Raw genomic sequence first — 15,455 nt, forward strand, 5'->3', positions numbered from 1 at the left:
AGTGTCAGTTATGTGTGTAATACTGTTTTATGGTTTCCAAATGAATTTTAAAGTATCCTACATAAAGGGAATTTGCAATCTCCATGAAGCGTAACATCCTTGTGAAACATCCGGTGAACACAGTATGTAATGGTGTGGAGCAGATAAGTGTAAAAGGGATGTGGGAAAGAGATCTGTGAACTAAACCCCCTAAAGTCTGACACGTTGTAAATGTTTATTGCTTGAAGGACGAGTGTCCCTTTGCTCTTACCTGCTTGACTTTATCATGTCTGGATGACCCCCAGATTCTAACTGTGGATCCTGCCCTCCAGTCATTCTGTTCTATAAACATTCTATGTACTCAGTCTCTATTAGGTACTGGCAGTAGTTCTGTGTACCTAAGTTTTAGATGTCCTGATTATCTTTTCAAATTCGGTGTGTCCTGAACTTAACTCTTTGCCTTCTACCTCATATCCATTTCTCTTTCTGCCTCCCTGTGTGCAGATGAGTATACCAAGAGCACGGCTGTGAATCATCAAGTCCCTTACTATGTGCTCTTGTTTTCTGAACAGCCAAAATTCCTTAATCCCTTTCAGCATGTCCAAAGTGTGGTCCCAGTGCATCACTCCTGGTTTATCTCCTGATACCCACACACTGTATGTCTTGTCAGGAGAACCTCTCATGAATCTCCATATCAGTTCCATGTTTTCCCAATTTCCTTCAAAATTTTCCTTTCAAAAAACAAAAGTTTTCCTCTTCTACTTCTTTATTACTTCTCTTTCGAGACCTAGTTTATATGGTAATTCTGGAACCTTCTGGTTACTTCAAGGAGTAAGGGTTCTTTCTTTGAATTTACATGTCACTTCAATTTTATCTTTTCTATTGACAGAACTACTAACGTTTTTTCTCACCCCTAGTAGCTAATGTATAGTGTGCTTTCCGAATTTATTGAGTGGAATAATATGTCCTACTGTAGACTAAAGTCATAACAAAGAACTAGACTGATGCATGGGTAGGATTTGGAGAGCAGAGAGGTGCAGACATGAATGAGTGGCTAATGGAGTTATGTGCACAGGCAATGATTGCTAATTTTCAAAGAAGCAGGATATAAATAATTTATTAGTTTTTAAAAGTTTAAAATTTATTTGAATATTAGAATGGTACTTTACAGTCTTGGAGCACTTCTCAAGACTCATGAAAATTAGTGTCAACAACCAAAAAAAAAAAAAAAACCCCATTTGGTTAATTTAGTTTTCTGCTTGTGGGGTTGTTGGTATTCTAACTTTTCTGGCCTCTCCAATCACTTTTTCCCCCTTGCCTCATGGTTGTAGTATTCCCTGAACTAAACAAGATTCCCTTTGAAAAGGATCTTGGTTTAGTGGAAAGAGGACTGTATTTGGATCAAAAGGCAGGTTCACATAACAAGGTCAGCCCTGCCTAATTCACAAGAACGTTTTGAAGATCAAATAAAGTCTTGTGAAAGTGCTTAAAGAACTCTCTGTAACACTATATAAATGTGAGGGATGGTTATTAATCCCTGATCTTATGGAGCTAGAGGATGTAGGCATTGGAAGTACCCTTAGTGAGCATCTAGTAGTGGTGGAGAAACAGTTTCTGATACTACACTGACTCAAATCTAGCCAGACATTTTGCTTCCTTTTGCCTTGATTGAGCCCCAGTGTTTGATCTAATATATGGGGGATCATAGTATCTACCACACATGGTGGTTGTGTGGGTTCAATAATGTATGTAAATTATGCTCGTGCTTAGTCGCTGAGTCATGTCCGACTCTGTGACCCCATGGACTGTAGCCTGCCAGGCTCCTTCTGTCCATGGGATTCTCCAGGCAACAGTACTGGAGTAGGTTGCCCTGTCCCCCTCCAGGGGCTTATCCTGATCCAAGGATCGAACTTAGGTCTCTTGTGTCTCCTGCATTGCAGGCAGATTCTTCACTGCTGAGTCATTGGGAAAACTCTGTGTAAGCTGTAGTATGTGCTTAGCTTAATAAATATCAAAATCCCTTCCAGTGATGAGCAGTGTTGGTGCTTCCCTCTCATGGTGGGAGTCCCAGCCACTTCTCTTGAGCATAATCTCTTGCCTCCATATTCTGGAGTTTGATTCCTTCTGGAAGAGCAGGAGTAAGAAAGGGACACTTGTGTACTCCTGGTTTTTGTTGGTCTAATTTGTTGGGCCTTGTTACCCAGGGTGCCCTGATAGTAGGCACAGTTGCCTCAACAGATCTTGGGAATCTGCCATTACAGGAAAAGCCTAGAGACCCTGCTGTAGTTGTCTGACCAGAGTCCACACATGGATAAGGCTTTGTCAGGAAAAATGGCTGTCCAAGGCCCCCACAGGGTACTCTGTACCTAAGCACGTGTCAAGGCCTCCATGACCTCCTGAGGGCCTGGCTTGGTCCCCAAGTAAAGGTTATTGGAACATGAAGCCTGGATCAGCTCATTCAGACACAAACCACAGGTGAGGCAGGCCTTGGCTACTTCCTAAAAGTAGCCAAGTGCTGCAGGCCTGCCACACACCATTGTTGCCATTACTCCTGTTGGCCACCTCCTTTTCCAGCCACAGAAGTATTCCTGCTCCTCCCTTGTTGACACTTGCCAGACAATCCCTACTGCCCTAGAAATCTGATCACTGTTAACTCACTCCCATAAGACATACGTATCCTTTATTCTTTCCACCTATTATGATTTCTTCCCCCACATTGTTAATCCTGCCAACTCATCACATCGTTCAGTCTAGTACTTCAGTGGATTACAGGGCCCAGGAAGCACAGATCTCCCTTAAGCAGTGTGTTGTGACAGAAAGAGCTAGAAAGACATGAGGGTGAGTCTCCTCTCTCCGTTTTGTATTTGGTTAAGTTACCTAATCTTCCTGGTGTTCCCAAGTCTGTAAGATGGTTTGGTAAGACTGACCTCAGGGGTTATAGACCAGTTGGCCAAGCCCATAGCCCAGAATCTGATGGTAGGAGTTCAGCAAAATGCTGGTCTTGCCCAGGGTGTACTGGAATTCACCCACTGTACTTTTTACTTTAAGCTCCTTTTTGGGAAAGGCTCCACAATAAATGAACTAGCAAAACAAACTTTCTTTTCTCCCTCCCTTCCCCTATTCCTTCTGTCTCTTCTGCCTTTTATACATGTTCTTTTTCTTCCCTTTCTTTCTTATGTATGTATATGTGTCTCTGTCATTTCTTTTCCAGTTCTCCTCCCATACTTCAGCCAGAGTCAAGAAACAACTAACCAAATGTTAAATGTTTTCATTGTGAGAATCAGAAGATGAAAGTGTTAGGCTCTCAGTTGTGTCCGACTCTGTGACCCCATGGACTGTAGCCTGCCAGCCTCCTTCTGTGCATGGAATTCTTCAGGCAAGAATACTGGAGTGGGTAGCCATTCCCTTCTCCAGGGAATCTTTCCGACCCAGGGATGAAACCCGGGTCTCCTGCATTGCAGGCAGATTCTTTACCATCTGAGCCAACTGGAAAGCCTAGAAGATAAAAGGAGTCAAAAGAGAAAAGTGTTTGAGAATGGAACCAACTTTCTCACTTGATGTCCGCAGCATTAGAAAACACGTTATCGGTATAGATCTAAACTATTGTGGGCTAAGTGAAAAATTAGGGGGAAGACTCCGTAATCTATCTGAGCCACCAGGGAAGCCCAAGAATACTGGAGTGAGTAGCCTACGCCTTCTCCAGGGGATCTTCCAAGCCCAGGAATTGAACCTGGGTTTCCTGCATTGCAGGCAGATTCTTTACCAACAGAGCTATCAGGGAAGCCTTAGTATGGCCATACCACCCTTTTCTCCCTTCACATCTTAGCAGTTTGTTTGCAGTGGTGGGCTCCAAGGCCAAAAGAACTTAGTCAGGTAGGCCCTTAGAAGCTCTCAGGAGCAGAGGGGCATGAGGCAGTGCGGGGAGAGGCCGTAAGGATGGGAGAAAACAGAAAGGAGCCGTGAGAGGCTGGCCGAATTGGAGCTCCTTGGGCTTAGAGACCTTGACCAAATCATTCTCCTTTCTGCTTCTTATTTCTCTCCTTAATTCTCACTCACCTGTCTTGTAAGATAGTTAAGAGAATCAACTCTGAAAGTGATTCACATACGAAATGTGAAATAAACTGCTTAGATGAAACATCAGTTTACATTTACCCAACTACAAAGCACCTACTTCATGACATCCACTTCTAGGCACTGGAGATACATAAAGAATAAGAAAAGATCTTTCTAAGGAACTCAAGAGTTAGTATTTTTAGGATAATGGGTACAATGAGGTCTTCAGACAGTGGACCTGAAGACTTAGAAACTGTTGATGGAATTGGCCTAAAGATAGCTATGGTCAAGCTACTGAAAGGTACAGAGGGCTAATAACAGTGTCAAGGTACCTTCACCAGTAGGTGTGCCCCCAACTTTTTTTCCATTGTGTGTGTCACCAAGGTGAGAGCTGAAGCAGCTCAAATGCTCCATGAGCAGGAGGAAGCTGTGGGACGACGGGGAGGGTCCCCACAGAGAATGGAGCCTCGTCAGCATTGGAAACCACAGGAAACCAGGTCAGTGCGTGGGGCCCGCTCCCTCTGTTCCAGCACTCAGCTCTGAACTCTAGGGCCTCCTGAGCAGACTACTGATTAGTGGATCCTTGAAGCTGGAGGCCCTTTGGCAGAAGAGCTAGAAGAACTGGCCAGTGGGTCATCAGAAAGCTACTCTATAATCCCGAGAGTCAGCCAGGTAGGGCCAGGGTGCGTTGGGGGACACGTGAGCTTTGTGTGCCTCCTACAGTGCGTTCTTGTTCCACTCTATAGATAGTGCTCAGTCACCTCTGTCTCCAGCACCCAGTGCACAGAAGTGCTTGACAGCTCTGTCGGCCCTCTAAGTGAGAGGATGAAGCGTGTGTCCAGGGAAGATCCAAGTCCAGGAGCTGCTAAGGGGCGGGTCCCATCTACAGGGTGTTGCAGGAGTAGGAGGGGTTAAGTAGATGCAACCTGCCTTCCATCCCCCTCGCCCTGTACCCGCCTCTTTCCTGTTCTTTGCCAGAGCAAGAGCCCCCTTGCCCTTTAGGTAGGGGAGCAGGGTTTTCTGAGGGGCAGATGTCCCCCCGTCCCTGCGCTTGGGGAAGGAATGTGGCCTGGCCGGCTGGTTGGGATCGAGGAGGAGCTCTGGGGCAGGGCGGGGCAGGGGCAGGCCGAGACGAGGGCTCCTGCTGGCACTGCACTCCCGGCTGCTGCGCAGCTAGCCGGCCCAGGCCCTGCCGCCCTCCTTCGGGCCGTGCAGCCATGCACTGGGCGCCTTGACCCCACGGAAGCCCATGGGGAGCCCCAGACCAGCAGCCCTGCTCCTGCCTCTTCTCCAGCTGCTCACTGGCCTGTCTGCCTCTGCTGGGATTGGCTGCCCCTTCCTTCCCCGCTGGAGCACCCGCTGTCTACTGGCCTCTTGCATGGTAAGGTGGGCCTGCCACTGCTGGTGGGGACACCTGGCGCGCACAGGCTCATTCATAAAACTCCCCACTCTGCTGCCTGTCCTTTCCTATCACCCAGTCCCTAAGCTCTGATGGCAGCATCAGCGTGTCCTCTACACCATCTTGAAGGGATAGCCATAGTCCCAGGGCACTGAGGGCCTGGGCAGGGTGGACCTGGGAAGAAGAGAGCCGGAGTGGATGGACTATTGGTTAATGGGTCTCGAGCAGGGAGAACACCCCTGTGAGAACCTCTGCTAATTATACTTCTGTCCTTTCTTTTCCCTACCCGGCCCTGTGCTTTCAGGATGGCAGTTTCACTGGTGAGTCTCATTCCCTGCCCTGCTCCCCTTCCCTGTTTCCTCCATTCTAATTTTTTGTTCTCTACCTGAGGAGTGGCATAGTATCCAGGGAAAAGCACAGGCTTTAGAGTGAGGACAAGCCTGGATTTGCATTGCAACACTGCCACATACTCCACACATGGCTTCGGGCAGTGCATGGCATCTGAGGGGTACAGCAGCAGAGTAGAAATGATTGTACAATGAAAACTGTTGTCCCTGAGCTGTGGGGAGGATTAAATGAGAGCTAGGTCAATCTCCAGGCACTCCGCCTTGACTAGTCCCTCACCAGTCAGTCGTACAACAATGATCCTTCCTATTTTACGGTACCTTCTACTTTACAAGGTATTTTCCTACGCATTATCTTACTTAAGCTTGACAGCAGGCCCACTTTATGAATGAGGAAGCTGAGGCTTACAGGAGTCTGTAACTTGCCTCAAGTCACTTGGCCGGGGTGTAAGTGGCAGTGCTCAGCCTCAAGTCCAACTTGTCCTGGGACCTTACCATCTGATTTCCTTTTCTTCTGTCACAGGAAGGTCTGCCCAGATTCCTCACCATACCCAGCCGGCCCCTCCCCTCTCCCCAAAGCCTTGGTGTGCTTGCTGCTGCCACCGTCCCCACTGCTGGTGCTTGCATCTGGTGTCAGGTCCCTTGGGTATGAGAAATAGCGCTTTGGGCCATTCTTAGAGGAGATGGGAATTGGGGGAATTGGGGGTGAGCCAAGTAAAATGTATCATACTAAAAGAGATGTTGGTCCTGTTATCAACCTCAGCAGAGACTTCGGCCATCCTGAAATAGCACACTGTGACTACTGATGAGTTCTGTTGTATCATTTTGTGAACTGTTTCTCCTTTCAGCTGGTACCAATTCTTGGGATTAAAATTGTTTCAGTTCTATGAATTTACTATTACTATGTTCTCGTTGTAAGGCAAGTTCTTATAAGAAAGAACAGACAGATCTTATTCAGCTCTACATTTTTCTTGCCTACCTCAGTCCCTGGGACATACTAAATTCCCACACACTGCTTAAGAATTGACAGTTTATAATTGTTCACTGTTATAAATAATGCTACTATGAATCTTTGTATACACATAGATTTTTCTCTACTTAAGAAATTAATTCTCTTTGATTGTATCATAACTTGCAGGACTATAGACGTTTGGGATCATTACCCTCCCTGATGTAAAATGATTGACTGTCCAACACCAGGTCACATCTTCAGATGGGGAGGGCCTGTGGAGGACTGCATAGTAAACGTGTTGCTCCCTGTGCAGATCTCCAGTGGGCTTGGCTCCACCTCCTAGTGCAGAAATCCGAAAAGTCTTACAAGTTCTGGTTCTGTAGGAGACACAGGATGCCAGTGTCTGCTCAGGTACTCTCCCTGCCAATGCCAGCCCTGCCCTATGCCCCACAGCCCTTCCCTTTCTGGCCTCTCCTCCTGTTCTCCAGTCACTCAAGAGAAAGGGAAAGCGTGGAGCTCAAGTAGACTATTCTGTCCATTACACAGTTAGGGACGCTAAAGCTTAAATGTTGGGCAGCTTCCCTGATGTACCTCGGGCTGCTCCATAGACAGGAATAGAAGCCAGAGTTCCTGATTTCTGTCCTGAGGCCAACCTTGCTGTCTGCCTGCAGATGAAATTGCTGAGTAGCTGCTGCCTGTCTGAGAAGGGCCATCACAACTCCAGCCTCTCCCCAGATACCTCCCACAAGGGGCTGCGCTCCAAAAGAACCCAGCCGGTGGATCCAGAGACAGGGGAAGATCTCTCCAGATCCGGCTCACAAAAGCTTGGAGGTAGGCACATCATGTGACTGGAGATGGTGGAGCCAAGTAGTGGTGCCTGTGCTAAGGCCAAGAGACAAGGCCACCAAATCCCCCTTCTCCCCAGGACCTGAGTTCTCCTTTGACTTGCTGCCTGAGAAAAGGACTATTCAAGTGACCATTCCTCCAGGCCCAGAGGTCAGTGTGCGTCTTTGCCACCAGTGGGCACTGGAGTGTGAGGACCTGAGCCATCCCTTCGATGCCCAGGTATGGAGTGCCATCTGCCTATAAAGCCAAATCACACAGGGCTGGAGCCAAAGTACCCACCCATTGTACAGATGAGGAAACTGAGGCCCAGAAAGGAATGGTAATTGTCCAAGACTTCTTACAAGTCTGAAGTGCCTGTCATGAAGACTTTGAACTAGAGAAAGAAGATAGGGGGCCGTGTCTCCTGGCAGGAGAGGAAGGGAAGAGGGGGTAGAGACCTGGGACAACCATGAATGCCTTGCAAGGTGAGGAATATGGCACTTAACCTCAGTGCGATGACCCTCAGTGAGATTCAGGTTGCCTTTTCAGTTCCACCAAGAAGTTGTTTTCCCTGAGAAAGTAATAAATTGGTCACATCTGTCTTGATACCCTTCGATCTCTCTCTCTCGTCACTGCTCCTCAGAGAATGAGATGTCCCCTGTTCTCCCAGCCTATGGCCTGACATCCCACCTTAACCTCCAGTTATCACGGATACTCTTGTATACGGTTGGAGCCATTTGCAGGGACTGATGCTGTACCCAAGTCCCTCAGCTCTCCACATTTAAAATGATGATGATGCCTCTCAACATCATCGTGATGCTAGCATTTAATGCACTGAGTTGGTGCTTCTAGCACCTAGCACCCTCCCTAGCATACAGTAGGGGCTCAATAAATGTATATTCCTCTCCCCAGCTCCTCCCTCCCCCTATTCCATGTATTGAGACACTTAGAGCAGATGGTCAGACTACAGGACAGAGACCCCCTGAGAATAAATTTGTCAGTGAAAGAAAGAAGTCTCAGATAAGAGGAAAAGCAGGCTGTATGGTGGGTAAGTTCCCAGCTTCTTCCTGCCCTTGTCCAGGGTGCCTCTGCTCTTTCTCAGCCCCCTCTTCATCTTTCCCTTTGCTGAACTGTCCACAGAAAATTGTGCCTGGGAGCCACACTGTAGACCTGCCTTATGAATTCCTTCTGCCCTGTCTGTGCATCGAGGTAAGCAGAGGAAAAGGTGTGGGTGGTCCATGGCTCCACTCCTAGGCCACCCAGACAGCACAGTTGGTCAAGTGTATCTCCACTGAGTCCGGTTTTAAAAGGGCTGGTGTTAATGAGATGCTGGTGGAGACTGGTGCCAGGTAACAGTGAGCCTCACACTGGGTCAGAGGTGGAGGTGTACTGCTGATCATGGGATATTCCAAGGGGTGATTCCAACCTCAGCCCCACCCAAACCCAGCTTGCTTTTGTTGAGATCCAGCCTCAGCCTACCCACAGAGCAGAATAGATAGCTGCCTTCACTGGGTGTCCTGAGCCGTTAGGGTGAGGGCTCATGGCTACTGCAAGGTTGCATATGGCTCCAGAAGTGCCATTCCCACTAGCCCTACATGGCAGTCCTCCTCCTCTGCCTGTAGGGCTGGGGGCGCCTAGCATTCAGACTTCTTTTAAGGGACTTCCCTGGTGGTCCAGTGGCTAAGACTTCACACCCCCAATGCAGGGGGGCCAGGGTTTGATCTGTTGTCAGGGAACTAGATCCTACATGCTGCAACTGAAGATTTCATGTGCTATAACTAAGACCCAGCACAGCCAAAGAAATAAATATATTTTTGAAAAAAGGCTCCTCTGGGCTAGACAGAAAAGTCTGGGGGCCTTGTTACCAGGAAGGAGATGAAAGGGAAGGTACAGGCAGAGACATGTAATGAGGAGCGCCTGCCAGGGGTACAACCACTGGGTGTTGTGGGGAGAGGCCTGGCAGCGCACTTGGCAGCTTGGGAATTGCTGAGAATGGACACCTGGGAAGGCAGAAGTTGAGGAACATGGACCTCATGATTTGCCTCTTTCTGGGGCTGGGTTCTCCTCTCCCAGAGAAGAGGACTCAACCCTTCCCTCACTGACCTCACTGCTATAGTCCGGAGTTCCTCCCCAAGTGCCTCCACCCTGGCCTGCACCCCACACGGCTCAGGCAGCTTGTGTCCAGGCAAAGTCAAGCCAGAATGAGATTCAAGTCTGAGTGATGTCGGGAAAGCCAGTCCTCTAACCTCCATTCCTGTTCCTTTCTCCCACAGGCATCCTACCTGCAAGAGGACACCGTGAGGCGCAAAAAATGTCCCTTCCAGGGCCAGCCTGAAGCCTGTGAGTGCTGCTCATGTGACTCCTGTGCACGCACACCTTCTCTCTGTCTCTCTCCCACACACACATACATACACACAAACGCACGCACATGCACACCCTCTACACTGGTATGGGAGGAAGTCCGCAGAAAGCATGAGGCGCTTTCTCTGGAATCAGTGCGGAGGCAAGTCATGGACTACCATGTCTGCTAAATCAGACTGTTGAACATTGTCCTGGGCACTATGGGAGGTTCAGAAATATCCACCGCAGGAGGCAGTGTACTAAGAGGGCGGATCAGAAGACCTGGGCTCACTTCCCAGCTCTGCTACTCATTCTTCTCTGAGCCTCATCTGTGAAATAATGATACTTGCCCTGCCTCACTTTCCAACTCCTTATGAGACTGGAATTCAATATTATATGTGAAAGTGGTTGGTGACATCTATGCATATTGTTGAGCCCAAATTGCAGAGACAGGATGCTCAAACATGACAGATGAGTAGCACCAAGCAGCCTATGGTCCAGGGCAGGATTGTAACTAAGGAATAGGCTATAGGGCATGACCTGTGGGGACAGAGAAGCCCATGATGGTTGTCTCAGGGTAGGGAGAAGCCCATGGTGGCTGGATAGAAAAGGTCTCCTAAAGGAGGTGACACCTGAGTTGGGCTCAGAAAAAGGGCAGGATTTAGAAAGAAGAGAATGGAGGATAAAGCATTCCTAATTCTGAGAGGAATGTAAGAAAAGATACGAAGATTTTGAGTTTGGGGAGCAGCAAGGAGTTGGCCAGAAGGGAGGTGCAAGAAGGAGAGGAGGTAGCTAAATATAAAAGGTAACAGGAGGGGCTGGAAGCGGCATGCTCCTTTATCACCTAGGCAGACCATGGCTGTACCAAGCTCCTTCAGAAATATCATCTCCTGATGCCCTGGGGATTGGGATCAGTTTCAGGCCTCCTGGGCCTCACTCTCTGCCCCTGCTGCCTGCCCAGATGGCTCAGACTTCTGGGAGTCAATGAACTTCACTGACCACAGCCAGCACAATCAGATGGTAATGGCCGTGACACTCCGCTGTCCACTGAAGCTGGAGGCCTCCCTGTGCCAGAGGAGGGGCTGGCCCCCCCTCTGCGAAGACCTCCCCAATGCCATGGCTCGAGAGTCAGAGGGGGTGAGTCAGGCCTTCCTAGGGCCTGGGCAAGCAGGGCTAGGGCCTGGGGCCCTGCTCTCAACTCTCTTCTCCCCCAACAGTGGTACATCGTGGAGAAAGTGGACTTGCATCCCCAGCTCTGCTTCAAGGTACCAGCATGGGCAACAGGGGCCGGGAAGGGTGTGCATGGTGCCTGGAGCTTGCTGACGTGCCATTCTTGGATTTCTCAGTTCTCTTTTAGAAACAGCAGCCACATTGAATGCCCCCACCAGACATTCGGTGAGCCAATAAGTGACCCTGGCTGGGACCCCTCTCCCACCATTTCACCCTCACACAACTGTGGTGAAGCCAAACTCTGTCCCTGCCCTAGACTTCTCTGTCAACTGCAGCCCAGCTCCTATAACCTCCCACAAAAACATCATCTCTCACCTGACGCTCTCCGCCCCTCCCCCCCTCCACAGCAGCTCCATCCTGGAATGTGAGCATGGATACCCAGGCCCAGCAGGTGGTCCTTCACCTCTCTTCAAGGACACATGTCACCTTCAGTGCTGCCTGGAACTACCCAGGCTTGGGGCAGGACAGCGTGGTGCCCCCCGTGTACAGCGTCAGCCAGGTATGGCCTAGCCAGGGTTTGTCTCCCACTGGGACCTATTGATTAGACACATCAGGGAGAGGCAACCAAATATCTGACTTACAGCATCTGCTGATTTAATAACTTGATAAGCCTGTATTCAGCTGCCTCCTCTGCCAGTCAGTGGAGTCTTCGATGGAGCAGTTTCTAGGCCTTTCCATTTCTGAACCAACAGGGATAAACAGGCAAGAGGCTGGCCCTCCCACTCCCAGCTGCTCTCTGACCCACTCCAGCTGCCACCACATTTTGTACTCATGCCCTCTCCTGAACCAGCTGTTCTCCACACACCCCTGCCTGCCTCCACAAGGCATCAGGCAGGAGTTCTCTGTCTCTGGGAGACAGAGCCCCAGGAAGCTGAAGTGCTCTTTGCAGAACACTGGGAACCACTGACAGATTTAACTCTATCATGTGAACTAAAAACAGCTAACTAGCAGACTCTCTCCTGTGTATCTGACATAAAAACCACCATCAAATATATCCGCAAAACCACAGCACCAAGCTGACTAAGCATGGCTCGCTCTTTTCAGTTTTCTCACATGCAGCTTGTTTATTTGTTTTATAGTCTTTGAGGGCTCCCAAGCAGACAGATGGTAGTAAATGCTATAGATTTAAGACAAAATCATGTGGGATGACCTAAAATAGGGAGCTATATCCAAGGACTCCTTTATTGCTGTGAGCTGGGAACATCATTGAGTTTAACCATGGTTTGAGAGCCACTGTATTATACCCGCTCACAGCTGGCTGGAGAATGGAGGCTGAGGAAGGGCTGGGACAGGGTGGAGGGTGTTTCCAAAGAATGGAGGTTGATCCACCCTAACTAACCCCCAGAACGCAGGGTGAAGCCACATCCTGCCTGTAGATGGAGGGCCGTCAGTTCAGCGTGCATTTATTCAGTGCCCACTATGTTCCCACTCTGTAATAGGCCCTGGGAGATATAAGAAAAGCATGTAACACAGCCTCTGCCCGTAAGGAGCCTATCGTGTAATAAATAAGCACTACTACTAAATGAATACACACTGCACTGTGTACTGTAAACGGCATCCACCTGCATATTCCCATCTGAGGCTTTCAGTAGCCCAGTAACATAAGGATTATTATCCATTATACACAGATGAAGAAACTGAGGCTCAAGGAGGAAGGTAGTCTATCTCGATGCAAAGATCCCACTGCTAGGAACAACAAAGGCAGTGTTAAGCCTGACTGCTAGCTGTGGTCTCCTGATTCTACAACTTACATTCTTTCCAATGGACAAGCTCTCCCTCCAGGTTTGCAGGGCAGAGATTAACGATCTGGTTTGTGAGCTACTAGAGGACAGAACTGATGTCTGTGCCCACCTTGTTTCCTCAGGGCTTGGTACAGAGTCAGTACCTAGAGTGTGTTTGTTGATGAGTGCCTGATTAATGTGTATCTGTGCCACAGTTCAGATCTGGGAATGATCAGCAGGATCTGGGAATGAAGCCTAGGAAGGCTTCTTGTTCAGGTGGCACTTGGCCTTAAGCCTGGTAGGATTGGGGGTGGCGTGGAGAAGGGAAGACCACCGCATGGGCAAAGGCTCAGGGGCTGCACGGAGCCAGATTTGCCTCTATGGGGACATTCTGCTCTTCGTTCCCACAGACTCGGGGCTCAACCCCAGTGACCCTAGACCTCATCGTTCCTTTCCTGAGGCCAGGAGGCTGTGTCCTGGTAAGAAATTCTGCCCTCACTCTGCACACACACCCCTGGCATCTACGCCACAGGTGGCACACGGGGCAAATCCAGTCGGTAAAAATGTTTGATTTGGCCAGCACAGTGTTCGAAATTGGAATTAGTTGCCACCATTTAATTAGTGGGAGACGTCATATTTTTAAAAGTTGATTTCCAGCATTTCTTGAAAACTCAGAAAACCTGGTGCTTTGTGTCCACATTCAGACATGGTAATTGGGGTGGGAGCTCAGTGGCGTCTGATTGCTTCAGTCAGGACTTGTGCCCCTCCAGCTCCTCGTGGGTGCCCTGGTCCACTTTGGGTTTACTTTCTGAGTTTGCCAAAGCTGGCCCAGGCGCAAACCCTGTGCTAGAGGAATGCCCTCTCCAGGGTCCCCCTCTCCATCCTCCCACCTCATTCAGCTTCCCCCGGGAGAAGGGTTTACCTTGGCTCACAAGGGTGGGGGGCTCTCTGCCCTCAGGTGTGGAGGTCAGATGTCCAGTTTGCCTGGAAGCGCCTCTTGTGTCCAGATGGTGAGTTCTGGGGAGGGGCTGGGGAGTGAGAGGGAGGCTGGGCACAGAGGAGCTGGGCTTCGCCTCACCCTGCTTGACTCAGTCTCTCACAGACGCCTGGGGCTCCTGATCCTGGCACTGCTGGCCTTCACCACCCTGCTGGGAGTTGTTTTGATTCTCACGTGCCGGCGTCCACTGTCAGGTAAGCTCACTGGGAGGTAACCTGGGGACTTTTTTGGCTCCTAGGCCAGTTGCCCTCCCATTGCTCCCCTGCCGAGGATGCCTTCCCAAAGAGCCTCCTCCCTGCTCTGGGCACCCGTCCTGTGTTACCAAGGCTTTTAGCCTTAGGCCCCCTAGTGGGCAGAGATGGTTAAAGCAGGACATAGGTCCCTCTGCAGGTAGTTCTCTGCGGCGTCTCTAGGCAAGAGGCAAGTGCGGTGGAAATGCAGCTTGCGCTGCACCTGTCGCCCTGGCCCTTGCCTCTTCCGGGGCACCTTTATCTAAATTAGCCCAAAGGTGCCCTATAGACTAAAGCTGCCTTGGGTACCCAACCCTGGCGCAGATGAGGAACAGGGAAGGTGGAGGCGGGGTGACGTTCAACTCTATCAGGTAGCCCCGAGGCCTGGGAGGAGAGGGCTGCGTTTTCCTTTAGCCCCGCACCCTGCTCATCTGTTGCTCCCGCCCCCAGGCCCGGGCCGAGCGCCGCCGGTGCTGCTGCTGCACGTGGCGGAGTCTGAGGCGCAGCGGCGCCTGGTGGGAGCACTTGCTGAACTGTTGCGAGCCGCGCTGGGCGGTGGGCGCGACGTGATCGTGGACCTTTGGGAGGGCACGCGGGTGGCGCGCGTCGGCCCCCTGCCGTGGCTCTGGGAGGCTCGGGCGCGTGTGGCGCGGGAGCGGGGCACCGTGGTACTTCTGTGGAGCAGCGCCGGCCCCAGCCCCACCGGCGGCCCGGATCCTCGCGCTGCGCCTCTGCGCGCCCTGCTTCACGCCGCCCCGCGCCCGCTGCTGCTGCTGGTTTACTTTAGTCGTCTCTGCGCCAAGGGCGACATTCCTCCGCCCCTGCGCGCCCTGCCCCGCTACCGCCTGCTGCACGACCTGCCGCGCCTGCTGCGCGCCCTGGACACTCGGGCTTCTACTGAAGCCACCACCGGGGGCTGCTTCGTCGCCCGGCCGCGCCTGCGGGGTCGCGTGGAGCTGTGCCGCAGGCTGGAACTGGAGGCCGCCAAACTTGCCGACCACGGCTGAACAGAGCTCAGCGCAGTCAGGATGTCTGTGACTGCAGGCCTAGGGCCACTGGCTGGAACCCCCTCACTCAGCGTCCCCGCCCACTCCCCACGTTACCCCAGTGCTCAGCCTCTTCCTCCTGCTCATGCCTCCTCAGAACCCTCAGGGAGAGTCTCTCTTTACCGAGGACGCCCTTGACCTCTGTCCTGTGGTGGGTGGGGATCATCACACTTCCTCTCTCCAAAAGTTTCAGAGAATAGTGCACGTAGGCTCCAGTCCACACGGAGAGCTTAGGGCTTGGGGAGGCAGGAGAGATGGCATTTCTGACTGGGAGGCGCCTCCAGATGGAGTGGGGGGCGGAGGGGGCAGGGGGAGAGGGCAGAACACCCCTTTGGGGCT

General features: G+C 50.9%; 1 protein-coding gene across 1 annotated transcript; it reads left to right on the forward strand.

The window, feature by feature from the left end:
- The first annotated feature begins 5,266 nt into the window (after positions 1-5,266).
- On the forward strand, positions 5,267-15,077 carry IL17RE (interleukin 17 receptor E). Its single transcript, XM_052646348.1, has 16 exons — positions 5,267-5,413; positions 5,736-5,751; positions 6,299-6,421; positions 7,041-7,138; positions 7,399-7,558; positions 7,653-7,792; positions 8,693-8,761; positions 9,826-9,892; positions 10,854-11,029; positions 11,110-11,157; positions 11,239-11,287; positions 11,470-11,621; positions 13,254-13,322; positions 13,802-13,853; positions 13,936-14,034; positions 14,521-15,077. Exons 1-16 carry the CDS (start codon positions 5,282-5,284, stop codon positions 15,075-15,077), a joined length of 2,007 nt encoding a protein of 668 aa, XP_052502308.1. The 5' UTR covers positions 5,267-5,281.
- The last annotated feature ends 378 nt before the right edge of the window (positions 15,078-15,455 follow it).

This window comes from Budorcas taxicolor, chromosome 1 (assembly GCF_023091745.1).
Source record: "Budorcas taxicolor isolate Tak-1 chromosome 1, Takin1.1, whole genome shotgun sequence".
In the NCBI taxonomy this organism is placed as follows: domain Eukaryota; kingdom Metazoa; phylum Chordata; class Mammalia; order Artiodactyla; family Bovidae; genus Budorcas; species Budorcas taxicolor.